This window comes from Lucilia cuprina, chromosome 5, assembly GCF_022045245.1.
Source record: "Lucilia cuprina isolate Lc7/37 chromosome 5, ASM2204524v1, whole genome shotgun sequence".
NCBI classification, from domain to species: Eukaryota; Metazoa; Arthropoda; class Insecta; order Diptera; family Calliphoridae; genus Lucilia; species Lucilia cuprina.
This window is the reverse complement of record NC_060953.1, coordinates 69,027,503-69,045,977: the sequence shown is the minus strand read 5'-3', so window position 1 is coordinate 69,045,977 and position 18,475 is coordinate 69,027,503. Positions and strand designations below refer to the sequence as shown.

The 18,475-nt window shown below is 27.8% G+C and overlaps 1 protein-coding gene across 1 annotated transcript; it reads left to right on the top strand.

The window, feature by feature from the left end:
- Nucleotides 1-9,130: 9,130 nt before the first annotated feature.
- On the top strand, nt 9,131-18,435 carry LOC111677662 (LIM homeobox transcription factor 1-beta). The gene is made up of 4 exons (XM_023438827.2): nt 9,131-10,037; nt 16,688-16,886; nt 17,073-17,725; nt 17,795-18,435. Exons 1-4 carry the CDS (start codon nt 9,425-9,427, stop codon nt 18,043-18,045), a joined length of 1,716 nt encoding a protein of 571 aa, XP_023294595.2. The 5' UTR covers nt 9,131-9,424; the 3' UTR covers nt 18,046-18,435.
- Nucleotides 18,436-18,475: the final 40 nt, after the last annotated feature.

Here is an 18,475-nt window from a genome sequence, read left to right as displayed (position 1 = left end):
CTCCGGCGGTATGTTATCTTGATACTAGACCCCATCTTGGTGTGACTGCAATTCCGGACCACTAGTCTACTGGGACTATAAACTGGTAATGATCAAATATATCCTCGGCCCTTACCTTGAATTGCGAACCACAGAATCACATAATCTGGTATCACTGGAACCGGTTGCGGCAGGACAGAGTTTCGGTCTCTGTCATGTTCCGGTTACTAAAGGAGTCCCATTGGGGTTAGGTTTAAATCCAAATTCGCAGAAAGAGAATGTCGATTAAATGACTGATGCACGGTGATATTTATAATTCGGGATAAGTTCGCTGCTGTTGTTTATGGACCGGCAGAACCATGTGCAAAAATTGCCATCTACATGTAAAATACACAATGGGTCGTTGGCCAGTCACAAAAGCTCATGAAAGGCACTTCGACATTTTGTAAAATCTCTGAATACCTTTTATTAATACTGATAAAATTTATCACAGTATCTCCACGATAAGAAACCCTAAAACTCTCACATTTGCCTTGACTAAAGGCTTAAAAATGCTCATAATAAAACTGTGAATTAAGCTCATCTCCAAAAAGATAAAAACAAACAAACAAATATGACTGTATGATTCCGATTCAGGAACGCCAACGTTTTTAATGAAAAATCTGAAGTGGAGATTTTGTCTTTTATTACTCTTGTTTTGGTCTTTTTTTGTTTATTTGTTTCGAATGCTTAATGTGAACCGTTGCTTTATTTTGTCGTAAAATAAACAAAAATATGTATTATATAGTCCTGGGTATGAGTGTAAATATTAAATCTGTTTATTTTTATGCCAGTGAATGTATTTTTGTGTTTGTATACATATTTGGTACATTTCGTATTAAGAAAGATTATTTATAGAAAGAAAGAATGGCCATTGAAAAAATAAATTACTGCAGATACAAATAAACACTCAGCGAGCCTTCTTAACACAGCGAAATTTTGAAAGGAAAAAACGCCGTAGACAGCATGACGCTGTGGGATAAACCAACAAACGAAACACAAGTAGAGCAGTGGATACGTACGTATATTTTTTTAAAATGTTGACATGAAATTCTCAAATAATGAGGAGTAAAAATACGACACTCATTATGACAGTTGTGGATCATTATTTATTATGACTACATGTAGTTTTTAAACTATTGAAAAAAAAGAGAACTAAGCATTAACATTTTTATTTTTGACTGTTTTTTAAAGTCACAACTACTCGTTGGTATTAAGTATTTACACTTTTTTTTTTAATTATAAATCCATAATTTTGATAATATCTCTCGAATTTAAAACAACAATATAGCAATCGCCACATGTGACAACCATTAAGAGTCCTTACAGTCATTTCAGCTTGAATTATAAGTGAACTAATTTAGTCAGAATTTATGAGCAATGAAATTTCTACTCCTGCATTTGGTTGAGTGTTTAATATTTGTATTTTTTGGTATTCCTGGTGGTTAAGTGGTTGTGTCAGTCAGCAAGTATGTAAACATGGATTTTATTTTCAAACATCTGCAAAAATATCCTTTTACTACAGAGCCACTGTTTCCTTTGCAGCCAGAACGCAAATCATGCACACACTAATGAAAAAAGGTCGAAATGAAAATATTTCTTACACGGTTGTAAATCCTTTAACACATTAAGAGTCACCAAGAGATATACTTAAACAAAAATATGAACCAATCAATATTTTTAGGAAAAAAATATATGTAGTATATTTGAAGATGAGCAAGGAGCTGGCTGGCTATTATTGTTCAAATTTCAAAATATTGTAAAAACAATGATTTTGTTTTCATAAGATTTCAATTCCATTTTGTGTGGCAGTGAAACTGAAATAACTGATAAAATTAGCTCACTTCTTAAACAGCAGGCCTGCTGTGGTCTTCATTGCAGTGCACTGTTGTTGTATTTTTTTCATTGTTTTTTGTTTTCTATTTTTGTTGCAACATGGGACAGATGAGTATTTAGTTGCTTGTTGTTATTATTATTCTTGTTGGCGGTTGCACGCTTGCGCTTCATTGTTTACACACTTGTAGCTGGTTAAGTGATGCTGCAAATTTTCTTTATAAAAAATATGTACCAAAAATTAAAAACAAAAATCTTTATTAGTTTGTATTGCCCCTGTGAGTTTTTTTAATAAATAAATGTGTGCGTGGCAATGTTGATATTTTAGAGAAGTGGATTCTCAACTCGACAGCTGTGACATTGTGTGTTTTTTGTGGATCAGTAGGCATTAATTGCAGTTTAGAAAGGGTTTAATGACAATGACAAACACAAAAGCCATTGACAAATTTAATGATGTTGTTTTATTTATTGTTATCTTGTCTATTTTGTTAACCAAATTTTTATTTAATTTTATCTAACCTTTTCATTATTTCAAATTTGCAATTGTTTAAACTCACAGAACGGTAAGTTGTTTTGAGTTTTTTAATAAAGTTAATTGGGGTACGTGTTATTTATGTATGTATATTATACATATATAAAATTGCAATTTAATTAAGAAAACACAATATTTAAAGACATAATTTAAATACATTTATTTAATTTATGAATCTTTAAATTGGACTCCGATAAGATAGTGATATGTGAAGTGTTCTACATAAATAACTTTGGAGTAGACGGAAATTCATTCACCAAAATTTATAAAGATAAGCTACCCTACCCCCATTTGAGCCCTCATCTAGAAAATTTATTTATTTTTTTAATTTTAAAATAGTGAAAGCTATAGGGTCGGCCATGTCCGACTTTACTTTACTACTAGTTTTTTTTAATTTCTATTACCAGAAACTTTTTAAATAGCACAAAATAATTACTATACTTATCCAAGAACATACATTTCAATAACTTAATTTATTTTTATGTGAAGACTGTTGTTTACTTACTTAACTACTTATTAGCAAACGATTATAGTAAGTACTTACTTTACTCTATATTTAAAAGCGTGCGTGGTAAAAACTTGTCTATAATGAGTTAAAATAAAGACAAATAATGACACAATAGCTTTGTGTAAGCATATTTTAGATTTTTAAGCCCGACTCTGACGATTCCAAAAATTTTATATTTCATATTTCTAGCTATTAAAACAGTATACTTAAAATTTTAAATTATTTTCTATCGAATGAACGAAGACATTGAAACACCTTTCAATAAATTCGAAAGTTTATTTAGATCATTTAGTTTCAAAAACTTAAATTTTTTTCTTATTTAAACTTTTCTTTTCTTAAAATTCTTGACTACTTTCTTTTAGTTTTTATTGGAAACAAAAAAGTTTTTTTCTTTCTTTAATTTTTTTTATAAAAAAAGTATTTCCTATTTTAGTTTCTTTCTTGTTCAAAGTTTTCTGTTCATATGAGGCGCTATACGGAGATTGAAGGTTACATAAATTACTTGAAACGCTTGTAAGAAATAATGTTTCATATTAATTTTTGCTTAATATAGGTATCAAAATTGCTAAAAAATATTGCAACTTTTTTAAAATTTGTTTGTTATGTGTTTATAATTCGTCACTAACCAACTTTATATACCTTTAATTTCTTTTGCCTCTGGTACATAATATTTTTTATATCTTTGTTTATATGTTCTGATTCTTTTTCTTTTTTATACATATAAGTATTTTCTTATAAATATTTTTTTCTTGAATCCTATCGTTTATATGCTATAAAACGGTAAATAAAGTTTTCACAAAGTTGTATAAACAAGCAAAAACAAAAGCATCAACAATAAAAAGATTCTTCATTTCTGTCTTTTGTTGGTATACAAAAACTTATGGAAATAAGAGTCATAGTCGAAGCAGCTTGAGAAGCAGAAATGAGATGATGTAAAAAAAAACAAAAAAAATATAACCAACCCACAAAATAATTTAGATCACATTGAAGCTATCAACCAAATCTAGACATGCTAAAACAAGCCAATACATGTCTGTGTGAGAGTGAAAAGAATTAAAGTTTACATATAACAAAATGCCACAACGAATACATGTTGCTTTTTGCTGACAACTATTTTTGGAAGATAACCGCCCACTGCCAAGAATGATAAAAGCATTTGGCAGCAATATCACAACAATTGTTACAAGTAAGAGTTATATATCCGAATCTTATATAACCACCGTCAAACTATGTGCTTTAAAATTAAGCAAAATTTCGGGAGGTTTTCCATTTATTTGCCATTATTGAGGGTGACCTTTTATGAGGTTATCATTATGTTTGTATTTTTAGCCTGTTTGTAAATCTTAACGTTATTTTTGGAAAGAGATCTTACATGGGGTCATTCTGAACCCCTGCTTATCAAATTTGAAAATTAGTTTTTGTTCTTTTTTATGACAACTTTTGTCCTATACTGCTAGTATTAAGCCCCTTATGAGCACTAAAGCCATTTTCCGAAAAGGATTTAATGAATAGACGGAGATTTCGTCTATATTTTTAACTGTTTTCCGGGGATACTCTTTTATGAGGGCTATGTAAAATCGTAATCTCATTTTTGATATCAAACAAGCCTTATCAATAAAGAATAACCGTCTTATGCAAAAACGATTAATAAGAGTAACAATGGCTGTTAAAACCTGTTTTTAGATAAAAAAGTGTGTAGTAAACCATTGTTAACTTTAATAATCGTTTTGTATAAGGCTTTTGTATAAGGCATTACGAGCCCCAAGTCAATGCAAGTTTGAATGAACGGATTTTTGGTACTTTTCGTTCTATGACTGGTACTTTTTGTTTTTTATGCACTCATTGAACGAAAATCGTTTGTAGGGCACATACGCTCCCTGATTGATTTTTTTTTTGGAACTAGTATTTTTTTAATTTTTATACCATAAAAGAATGGAGGGCATATGGTTTTTGTTATTCCGTTTGTAAAAGGGTCCTTATTAGATTTTAAGACGAGCCATGTCCGTCAGTCTGTCTGTTGACAACATGATAGAGTCCAAAAGGTGATGAACTTTTGCATAGATAATTTTAAATGATGCAGTTTGTTTGGTATTGCAGTTTTATTATTGACAACGGATAATTGTCAATAGTGAGATTACTACATAAACATCTAGAGCGGTGAAAATCCGCACATAATTGATCCTAATCTCCATATACTCCCCTTCAGAAAATGACTTTAACGATATTTGACTTAAAAAATCAGAGAAAAGAATCATCTATAGTAAAATTTTATATATTTTATACGAATCGATTTTTTTTGTAAAACGAGCGGTAAGTAACTAAATCGTTTCATTAAATTTCATGAAGATCTGTCCATAATTGACCATATCCTCAATAATAAAATAGTAATAGTAATAATATCTTTATAAAATTTTATTAATATTTTGGATCCAAATAACATATAAAGTCCGCATTCGAAAATGATATTAACACAAATGGATAGCAATGAAATTTAACAAAACAAGTTTCATTAAAACCAAAGTCATATTTTATGAGGATTGTAAATTGAACCTACACCAAAAATTCACCTCTTTGAAATTCGATATTGATGATAATTTCACAGGTTATGTGACTTGATGGTGGGTATGTATACATATAAAATTCGGCATAACTGAATATAATACTCTTACTTGTTTGTAATAAAATTCGTACTGACTGTTTTTTTACCACATAATTTTGAAGGGTATTTTAACTTGTTAATGTTTCATTATCATAATTTTTAAATTTCTTTGAATAACTTAAGATGAAGGAAAATATGGACTATAATCGATTTTGAATATCATTTCAAACGTTTTTGGACTCTGCGTAATTTTTATGTTTGATAATTGAAATACTAAATTGTAAAAGTTTATCCACCTCTTCTGAATGGCCCCAGTGTCGGCAGACTTTTACTATTTGAACTAGTATCGCATACCAAATACAAATAAAAAATTCTCGAGCAAATATTCACCAACACACTTGCTGCTGTACTAAAGGACTAAAAAATTCACAGAACATGGCACAAAATATTATAAAAAAGACGTAGTAAGAAAAACGTTCTTTTCCTTCTTTTTTTGAAGTATGCCATGTTTGGTTTGTCTTTTGAGTTTCCGTTTTCACAGTGTACACATGCAAGAAACTTTTTTCTTCTGTAGATTTTATTCTTTTTTTTGGTACAAAATCATGTTTCTTGTTAGAACAGTTTTTTTTGCAAACAGGGTGCCTAGAAAAAGTCTAAGGAATTGCTTTAATGCTAGAAACTAAAATTAAGCATGTATGTAAAGAAAAAATAAAATTGGAGGAGTGCTGATAAATGTCATTAACAACTCCTCCATAGTAAAGTCACTATAAAACTTTTTTCAATAGGGACAATTTCTTATAATAAAGTTTTTTTTAGTAGATTTTATAAGATGTTTTTCATAAAACAAACATTTTATTTAAAGTGTAATATTTAATAATCCAGTGACCCTGTTTTTCTTACAACACATTTAAGTCCTACTTGAGGATATTTTCTTCGTTTGTTTTTGTTGTTCTTTTTGGATGCCTCTCAAGCATACAGCCGCAAAAATAAGTAAACAAATAAAAAATAACAACAACAAAAAAACAGTAAAACAAATAAAATAAGAAAAACTTTCAAGAAGAAAAAATCAAAAGATAAAGAAGATGAAAAAAAAAAAAACAAAATGAAACTAAAGCAAGGCCACCATTTTATTTTAACATATTTTTTTTTGTTTTCTTTTGTTCGTTCACAAACTTCCTTTACTTTGTAAAAAGTTTATAAAACCAACAACAACAGTCAATGTCCAGTAAAGAAATAATGTCAAACAGCAACAACAACAATACAAACACTCACAAGGATACTAAATGACAATGATGATGACATACTCAAATGTCGTTTGTAAAAGTTTAACTTATTTCACTTTTTTGCTTTATTGTTTGTATTTTGGGAAAAAAATTAAATTAAAGGAAAAAAAAACGTTTAAAGTACGATCTTGTTTTAAAAATGCTTGAATGAATGCGAATGAAAAAGCCAAAAGAACCCGAACCAATGCCCATTAAAAATTCAGTGAAGCATAAACCCAACAAATAAACAAAATTCAAATTTTTAACTAAAACTGGTTTTTGCTTTTTTGTTGTTGTTTTTTTTGTACTTATTGCACTCGTTTTTGTTGTAGTCGTTTGTTTGCTGTGCATTATTATTATTGTGTCGTCTGTCGTCGACATACAATTGAGGGACATGCTCAAAAGGAAATTAAACACATACAAAAAACAACTACAACGACAACAATAACAACACACATGAGCACTTTAGGAAAATGGTGTGTTTAATGGTGAACTACAGTTAAGTACATTGCAACAGGGGAATACTCAGCAAAAGCAAAACAACAACCAATCAAAGCAAAGAAAAGGTGTGTCCTCTCTAGTGAGAGCATTTATTTGAAATTTTCAAAATTATCATGTGCTTGGATAATTTAACTCAATTTGTAATGAGATTATAGTAAAAAGTACTTTATTTGTTTAGAAAAGTACTTTAAGAATTTAAAAACTTTTAATTGAAAGTAATACCTATTTATCTTAAGATGGTGTGTTGTATCTGTGGTGAAATATCGAAGTGATAAATCGAAAAAAACGAACATACATATGTATGTACATAAAAGTTAACCAATGATGTGTAATATCAAGTGTATGTATATGCTTTAATAAAATTTTAACATATTCTAATAAATTCTCAGACGTAAAGATCACTATTAATACATAATATGTACATATTTCATAATTCGAAAATTTAAAATCCTCATATTAAAGTTTTCTATCTTTCATATACAGTGAATCAAATAAGTAATTTGCCTATTTAACATTTTACAAATTTTAAGAAAAAACTTTATCTGAACAATTACTTTTAGAAAAAATATGCAATTTGTTTATTGTATTTTTTAAAGAATATCTTATTTTTTAATTTTCTACCATAGAAAGTAAAATCGTGTTTTTGGTAAAATGTGAATATATTGTTAATTTTTTTAGTCAATAAAGTATTTTTCTTTTTAGGTTGTTTGTTCATTATTTCATATTTCTGTATTATTTTATAAAATTTTAAATGTTTATTACCCCTTTATATTTAAATAACAATTTTTAGATATTTTATTAGTGGTACGACTAAATTTCTAAGTTTATTTTATACGGTTTTTCCATTTTACACAGTCTTTATTTTTAATTAAAAAAATAAATTTACTTTTTACCTGTTTTTTTTCGAATTTTATTTATGAACAAAATATTTTAAAAAGAGGTAGACAAAAAGTTGTTTGTTTAGTTGTTTGTTAGTTAGTTAGTTCGTTAGTTAGTTTGTTAGTTAGTTAGTTAGTTAGTTAGTTAGTTAGTTAGTTAGTTAGTTAGTTAGTTAGTTAGTTAGTTAGTTAGTTAGTTAGTTAGTTAGTTAGTTAGTTAGTTAGTTAGTTAGTTAGTTAGTTATTTATTTATTTAGTTAGTTAGTTAGTTAGTTAGTTAGTTAGTTAGTTATTTATTTAGTTAGTTAGTTAGTTAGTTAGTTAGTTAGTTAGTTAGTTAGTTAGTTAGTTAGTTAGTTAGTTAGTTAGTTAGTTAGTTAGTTAGTTAGTTAGTTAGTTAGTTAGTAAGTTAGTTAGTAAGTTAGTTACTTAGTTAGTTAGTTAGTTAGTTAATTATTTAGTAAGTAAGTTAGTTATCTGATCTTAACCTTAGAAATTATAACTAAATGCAATTTAGTTTTTAATGACTTATTTTTTAAATTCAAAAGGTACTACCTTAGAAAAGTACAGAAATAGAGTGCAATTAATTAAAAGGGGAAAATATACAAACATAATTTGAGTGAAATCATTGCGCATGAATGAAAAAGAGAAAATCCAAAACCGTTATTGAATCGGGGGTTGTGTATATTTTAGGGATATTTTTGAGAGCACTCACTCACAATTGAGTTATTATATTGTGGACTATATTTTCACCAAAGGGACACACATAAAAGGAAATGACAACAACAATTGTATTTTTTTTTTTTTTTTGGCTGAGAGGGTTGAATTCTAGTTGAGGTTTTACATTGCAATTGGAATTTTGTCGGTTTGATGGACAAATATACACTTTTAAACACACACACATTTACAACCACATGCACAACAAACCGAATAAAGGCATGAGAAGTGAAAATGCTTTGATTTTTCTGATTGTCGATCATTTGTTAAATGACAGTACATGAAAACGGCTGGCCGACGCGGAGTAAAATTATAAAGAAAAAAATAAAATTTTGCGTATTAAAGAGAAAAACCTATTTACGAAAATAATTCGAAAAAAGTGTTTAAAATTGTGTAAATAAAGAAAAACTAAACAAATATCTAAAGAAATTCACCTAAAAGGAATAATTACATTGTTAAATGGTGTTAGTGAATAAAAATATAACAATTTATAAAAAAGTTTAGTGTTGGAAACAAGTCAATTATACGAAATAATAGTAAAAACTAAAATATTTAAAAACAAATAAATTTATTAAAATGTTGGAATTTTATCCCATGCCTACAAATTTAAATCATGGCGCTTCATTGTATCCTCATCAGCAAAATCATGGTGGTGCCAGATTTTTGGATAATCCTGCAACACAAAATATAAACACCATGACCCACCAACAGCAACAGCAACACTTACAGCAACAGCAGCAGCAGACAAACTCACAACAGCAAATGATTGCCTCACCCAGTCAAGCAGCATGTCCGCCACAAAATCATAATAATTCCTTAAACACCTGCTCGATAGCTTCATTAACAGCACAAACGTCATGTCTAGCAGCTGCTACGACTACAAGTAATGATGTTAACCCAGAAACCTCCAACACAACTTCCTCCTCGTCCTCCTCCTCGTTATCATCCGGCGCCAACTCAAATTCCACCTCATTACATTTAGCAATTAGTAACAGCAAGCACCAGCAGCAGTCATCGTCTAGTAATTGTTCAACTACACCTCAACAGCATTCTACGTCTGCCATTCCTGCCTCCAACTCATCTTTGGCGCCATCAACCGCTTCAACAACTTCCTCTAATAATTGTTCAAATTCTGCTACACTACTTTCATCTTGCTCAAAATTATCCTTAGAATGCAATGGACGCACAGGTATGTACTCCAAAAATAGTTTTATCATTTTGTCTTTTCTTTGTTTTGGACCATTTTTCTTTTTGTTCAACATTTACTATTTTAAGTTTGTACGTAGCATTTTACTAGTGCTCAGTTTTTCATAGACTTTTAACAGACAGTTAAAAGTTGCCAAAAAGTTTGCTTGAGTTTTATTTTATTTTGTTTCTTTCACCTTGAATTAGGCAGGTTTTACGCCATTTCCTCCCGTTTCCTTTTTTATATATTTAAAATTGCATCATTTTAAACTGTTTATCTTTTAGGTTGAGGTAATGTTCAGACTTTTGTGTTGTTATTGTTGTTGGTATCTTTAAAAATGTTTTTGGTTTAAAACTTTAGGTGTTGGTATGTTTTACCTTAATTTATTTTCTTGGTTAAAATTTATTTTTGCAAAATACTTTTGCCAGGTGTTTGAAAAAAAAAGAAATAAATAAATACACAAACTTACAACTTTTTAAGAAAGATGTTAAACATTTTATTAACCAGTATAATGAATTAGGAAAGATAGGCATGGCTGGAGAATTGTTAAACATCAGTTGTATTTTATTTAATTTTTTTAGGTGTTAATGATTAATTTCAAAGAATTTGTTTCGTGTTTACAATGAAAAAGTAGATTTCCAAAGAAAATTATAAGTACTTAGTAACGAATGAAAAGCAGAATTTTTAATTCGTATTGATTATTGGTTTATTTGCTTATAAAGGCCTACAATAAGAACTTAAAGTAGACATCGATTTCAAATAACCTTAACTATCTTCCAGGTTACAAGTGTAAATGAAATCTTATTATCTTTGCTTACAGCGGGTCTAATAGTATGTAAAAGTAGTTATTTTTAACGGAGGATGTATATACAACAGATAGGAAGAAATACACATAGTCCTACATCGGCCAGTTTGTGCTTTACTGAACCAGTGCCTCAGGTGGGAATCGAACTCACCTCCTCCGGTCTACCAGACTAAAACACTAACAACTAACCTACTGGAAGGCACTTAGTAAAAATATATTTCAAAATTTTTAAAAATACATACACATTTTTTTAAAAATTTAACTTATCTCAATTATCTAAGCAAATATCAACCAATATATTTTAAAAATTTGTATCTTCGCAAAAGCTTACTGTAAATTATTTTTTCAAAAATTTTAACAGTCTTTTACGTATTATATGCGGAAATGTTTTCTTTGTTCTTTTGTGGAAAATTCACAAAATATACAAAAAGTCTTCTTTATTACAAATCTTTATTGCAATTTAAAAGGTTTTTTTGTATAATCCACTTTTTTAAAATTTGTTTTCATATTTATTAAACTATAATTATATTTATCATAATTATGATAAATTGCCTCATCTTCATGTCAAACTCAAAAAAAATATTCATATTCAAATTCTTAGAATCCACTTGAAAAGCCTTTAATAATAAGGTGGCATTAATCCTAACTCCCCCAAAACTCCAAAAACAACACACATACATGTATCTTATGATGAAAATACTATTTACACCTTAAGTACTTGAAATATGACAAACGTATTTACATATTTGACATGATGATGTTGATAAATAATCAAATAAATATTACAACCCTTCCAATATTTTTTTTTTGCCAACTAAACACTTCACTTTAGTATAAAAAAAATTAACAAAAAGATAACAAACGATTAAACGTTTAACTTATAAAAATATATTGATAAACTTTTGATAAGATTAATAAACAAATAGTTTATGGTTAAACAAAATAAGGACTACAAATACTTCACATAACCAAATAAATTTACACAAAAAAAATATTGTGTAGAGTTGTGTAAAATATCTACATATGTAGGAGTGTATATGTGCCCACTTTTATAACCATACATACATACATATGTAGAAATATTGTAGTCATATAGTTCAAAATTAATAATACTTTTATTTACAAATAACTGACAGTCAATAACTTAAATTATGCTAAATAATGATAATAAAATATTAAAAAGCTATTGACTTTTTTTGATATTAATTTGTCTTCTAGTGTTTCTAACACACTCGCAATGAAACTGTCAATCAGTAGTCAAATTTTGGTTAATTTGTTAGAAATTTGTGATAAATGTCAGATGGTAGCAATTTTTGGCGAATATCAAAATAATTTATTCAAGATAACAGAAAAGCAATGACATTGTTCAAATAAAATGATATAAGAAAAACACAGTTGCTAACAAACAAATGACACTCTCTCTCCATTGCTTTACACAAATGTTTTGTAATATTTATAAAAACTTTTATTAAAACAATGAAGACCGTAACATCGATTATTTTGTCATAAAACAGAATATAAAATTTCTTAAGTTTTACATTTTGACTTGTTAAGGAGCAAAAACTTTAGTTTTTGCAATTCTCTGCAGGTTTGAGCTAGATGTATAGTTACATATGTATGTATTGTATTCTGACTATTTGCGATATTTGTTAGTGTATTTTCGACTATTTCTAAAAGGGACATTATTGTATATTCAACACTTGTAAATATTTACACAGAAACATTTAAATATTCACACATGCATACACACACGCATATTTTAGTAAGTGCATAGTATTTTGTTACCAAATTGTTTAATAATTTTAGAAATTTTATTGAAATATTTCATAACTACAGTGAAAACTACAGTAAATTTATTTAAATATCAACAGTTATAATAATTACATAATAACTTGTTCAATATTAGACATTTTACATTTTATTATGATCACTGTAAAAAAATATCTTTAGTTATTGTAACAATAAAAGAATATATAATAATCTAGTGACTACAAATTCTATTAATACCCCAACTTGTTCAAGTGTTATGAAATCGACTATGGACTGGTTGTGAAACCAGTTTTTTAAATTAATTATTCAGAGTTTTTTTTCCTTTCGCTAATAGTTAGAGGGAAGCCTTAAAGAACAATTACATTTGATATTGATCAGATATGAAAAATGTACTTTTTAAACAATTTTTGTTTTAGGTTGTTAAGATTTCTACCAATTTTGAAAAACAGTTAATGTGTTATCATTGAGAACAACTTCTTAAGAAGGGCTTCTTATTTTTTTATTATAGAAACGCAACTATTTTACACGAATCTAGATGCTAAACGCCATATTTTATAATTTTCATTAATACTGTATCAATGTATAACTAGTGTCAAAAAAACAAGTTCTTTGAAATACACGTTTCCAAGCAATTAGTTTACAAGAAATACTAACATTTTTACTTCGATATCTGAATATTATCTAACAAAATGTTTATATAGACTATGCTGTCAGTATCTACATACATACATATATTTAGAAATATAACATACGCCAATTTATTTATAACAATAGAATTTTTCAGGTTCATTGCCAAAAAATATATATAAATACAAATAAATTGTTAACTAAAAACAAAACTAATACATTATTTTATTATTTGTTCAAACAATATTTTAAATTTTATTTACACACTCACGCATCTACCTAATAGGAATATACAGATACAAATCACACATGCAATCACTTAATAAAATACATTTATATTTGATGGTGTTTATAGATGTTTGAAATTCCTTATAAAATTATTAAAATATTAAAATTTAAATGAATTTATATAATATACGAATAAATACACATAAACACACATATATACATATTTTGCTACTATTTGTAATATGTATTGAAGGTATTTGTTCTTAGAGATAAATATTTTTAATAATATTATTTTGTATAATAATAATTTGTGTTAATAAACTAAATCAAGTGTTTTTCACTATTTAATTAAAACTAAAATAATGTTCTTAAATTATTTTTAAAGATTTAAAATATAAATAATTAAATAAAGAAAAAGTTTTCTATAGTATCTAAATAATATCATATCATCAATCAATACATACATACATACATATGTATATCAATATTGAAATTGAAAAAAATTAACGGAAATCCTTAAGCATTTTATACAAAAGCCCTGAAAATATATTTGAAAACCCAAATATACAACAAAATCAACAATTTTAGTTATTGTTGTTTCAAAAAACACTCACTCTTGTATAAAGAGAAAATGTGAATAAAATATAACATACAAATTTTTACCAAACTTTAGATAAAAATATTTAACTACACCAAATACTTTATATACGGTTTTTTTTAAACATTTCTAAATTGATTGTGTTTTACAGTTTAAAGATGCTGTCCCGAACCATAGAAAAAATGCGTAAAAGATTTTCTTTTTCCAGATTATTAAGAGACACTAAAGATAGGGCTGATTAAAGCGTCTAAAGAGGATTTAATGTAATTTTTTGGTTTTTGTAGATGTGTAAGTTTTTAGCATTTGTATATCTGTTTACATTTGCTGTGTTATTCCTATAAAACGGAAGTGCAAACAGAAGTTGTAAAAATTGTTAAAATTTTAAATTAAAAAAAGCAAAAAGAACAGTAAAAAAGCATATTTGTTATATATTTTTTTATATTTAGAATAAAATATTTTAAACAAAAAACTATTTTTAAAATAGCTTTAACTCTCTCTTGAGTAGTGTTAAGAAAAAAAAGGAATTTTAAGTTAAAAAAGTTGTTTACATAAAAACCTTGTATAAAAGTATGAAAAAATACATAGCCTTGTTAATACAATTAATTAAATCTGTAATAATACAAAACTACGCGCCTGTTATACAGTTAAAAGGAAATTTAAACACTTGAAATGTGTATAATTTGTAATAATACTTACCAATACTGCCAAATACCTTTCAAATACAAACATATTTGTTTATTTAGTTTTTACTGATAAACATGTCATTCAAATTGATATACAAATGTCACCCGATTGTATTATTTCAACTACATTTCTTACTATTTTTTGTTTTTAGATGGCAACATCTTGAAAGCATTTTTTTCATTTCCATTCCATTCAGTGACAAAAATACTGAAACGTATAAAAAAACATATATAAAGAAACAAATCGCGCGTTATGATTTTATGTACGTTTGTTACAAGTATTTATTAACGTTTTCATTCCCCCTAAACATATACTTTGTTTTGAAATCGAGACCCTTAAAAACAGTCATCTTTTTATTTACTGTCAACATCTGTTTGTGACGACTGCAATGACTGCGTAATGATAAGTAATTGAAATAAAATACAAATCAATTTTTTAAACTGCATAATTCTTTGTAAATAAAATATTACTTTAAAATTGTCGATAAATAAGAATAAATGCGAATCAATAATATTATAGCAAAATGTAACTGAAATCTACTTAAATAAAAAATAAACCATAAAACAAATGCCATCAAACAAAAAAGACACAACACTTTATACTAGACTTTTTGAAAACCCATTAAATAATTTAAACAATTTATAACCTATAAGACACACCAATTTTCCGACCCTTTAAATAATGTATATTCTTGATCTATATACAGTGTAGTCTGTATACCCCTCTGTTTATTGACAAAGAGATAGACATTTTTCACTTTTGCTTGAAAATTTGTTTGAATGTAGTGGACTACGAGTAGTATGATTAATATTTTAAAAAAGGAAGGACGTCTTAGAAAACTTCCTTTGAAATGATAGTTTTTACTGATCAATATTTAAATATAATAATTTAGCTAAAAATATGAGTGTATATATGTTACAGAAGAACTTATGTTAAAATAATTTATTGGGTTTTTAAAACACCAAAAACCAAACCAACAAGAGCAACTACACTCACAAGTACTTGTATGAATAAAAACTTCATACACACATTTGAAAAAATAAAATATATGAGAGTTAGTAAAATCTGCACAAAAAGACTGAGGAGTAGGAGGTGGGTATAGAGTGGTTAGATGTATATGTGCTAACAAAATAAAATATATACAAAAACAAATAAAAAGAGAACTTGTCTAGTATTAGAAGGGGCTTAACTGTAAAATACGAGCTCAAGAGTCTTTGCCATTTTGATTTATGTATATGTTATACGTTTAGAAATATAACCAACAGTTTTAAAAGAGTGCAATATATCCCCTTTATAAATACAAAATTTTGTCACAATTATCTAACGAAATGTTTGACTCATGAAATGAAACATTTGACATATAATGTACATTTTGTAATACTGATAAAAAGTAAATGCTTACTTCAGTGTCCCTAAGTAAACTGGAGAGTAGTTAGTATATTTTACCCCATTTCTAATCAAGGTAAAGTTTGGTCAAATGACTTCCTGTAAGGACAAGTATAGTAGAGTAACCTATTCAATAACTAGAGATGAAAAAAAAGTGACAGTAACTCTGAACTTAAGGGTAAAAACACCCACACTTACAAACACTTCAAAACTATGGTGTGTGCAATAAAATTCATAGTAAAAAAGCGCATTTTTATTGTAGTGAAATTCTATCAAAGCAACAACAATAAAAACAACCATAAAAACACAAAAACTAAACTAAAAGCGATTTATTGATATGCTTAGTAAATCATATTTGAATTTGTGGCAACAAAATCTATCGCACACAAAAAATAATAAAGCGAAATCTAAATATAAATAAAAAAGAATCAAAATATGAATACCAGTCACTCTTTTAAAAATTCGAAAGTTTTCATTCATTTATGATTTCAAAATAATTTGATTCTTTTAAAAAATTTTGTATTAATTTATTTTTTTATCTAATTTACGTTTTAGGTGTCGATCAAATAAAATGTGAAAAAAATTTTGAAGTTTGCGAGGGTTGTGGACAAAAAATTCACGATCGTTATCTTATGAATGTGGGCGATACGAATTGGCACGAAAATTGTTTGGCCTGTTGCTACTGTGGCATGCAACTGCATCAGACTTGTTATATGCGCAATGGCAAACTCTATTGTAAAATGGACTATGAAAGGTAAGTTTTAAGAATTTAAATTTTATTTAAAATATTTAATAAAAAGTGTATTAATATTAATTTATTTTGAGATTTTTTTTTCATTTGCAAACTTTCGAAATTATTTAATTATTCTTTAACACTTTTAACTCATTTTTAAATAAAAAAACTAGTTTCATTAACAAAATTTTTGTTTTCAATTAACAGATTATTTTCATTTAAATGTGCCGCTTGCTGTCATCCTATATTGCCTCAAGACATGGTCATGCGCCCCTTGCCCAATTTAATATTTCATTTATCCTGTTTTGTCTGTGTGGCCTGTCGCATACCGTTACAAAAAGGAGAACAATTCCTTTTGCGTGATGGCCAAATAATTTGTTTTAGACATGATCTGGAAAAGGAAATGTTTTTAGCTGCTGCCGCCGCCCAACACTGCGGCTATTTGGGTTTAGACGAAGATGAATTAATGAGACCGCGTGATGGTCGCAGAGGACCCAAGAGACCGAGAACAATATTAACCTCTCAACAACGCAAACAATTTAAGGCCTCATTTGAACAATCACCCAAACCCTGTCGTAAAGTAAGAGAAGCTTTAGCCAAAGACACTGGACTGTCGGTGAGAGTGGTGCAAGTTTGGTTTCAAAATCAAAGAGCCAAAATGAAGAAAATACAGCGTAAGGCTAAGAACAATCGTGGTGGTGGCGCCAATGGAGGAGATGATAAAGATAAGGATAAACTGGATAAGGATGGCATTAAACAAGAGGGTGGCTCCGGTTCTGGAAGTGAAAATGGTTATTTGGGCATGGATAGTTCATATGCCACTCAGCCACTGAATCCAAATCTACCCTTCTCACCAGATGGTAAGTTTATCTCAATTCTTTCTCCTTAAAAATATATATATTTAATTTGTATTCTTCCTTTCTTTATAGATTACCCCGCCAATTCAAATGATAGTTTTTGCAGTTCAGATCTGTCTCTAGATGGCAGTAATTTTGATCATTTAGACGATGATGCCGACTCATTATCTCTTAACAACTTAGAATTGCAATCATCCTCGTCATCGGGTCATCATCACAACTCCAACCCTCAAGATATATTAGCCAATTTGAATAACAGCCTTATAAATCCCATTGACAAATTATATCTCATGCAGAACTCCTATTTTCAAGGTGAATCTTAAAATTCAAAAATCAAAACCAACAACCAAATTTAAACAAAATATTTTACGAATTTATTAGCAAGTAATATTTAAAACAGAAAATTTCAAAACTTGAAACGGAGGCAATTTTAGCAAGTAGTTTTTTTAAGAACCACAAAAATTATAATATGATTTTAAGTTAAATTATTATTACGATAAAATCTAGCACAACCAAAGTAAATTGTAGTTTACTTTAAACAAGTGAAGTAACTTTAATAGAAAACTATATTTAAAATCGTATATAGTTAATTCCCAAAATGTGATTGAACAAAAAAATTAAAAATATTTAAATATATTTTATATTTTCTCCTGTGTAAAATAATTTTTATTGTAAATATGTATTTATATTAATTCTGTAATTATTTATTTATTCTTAATTATCCTGTAAAAGTGTGTTTTATTTTAATTTATT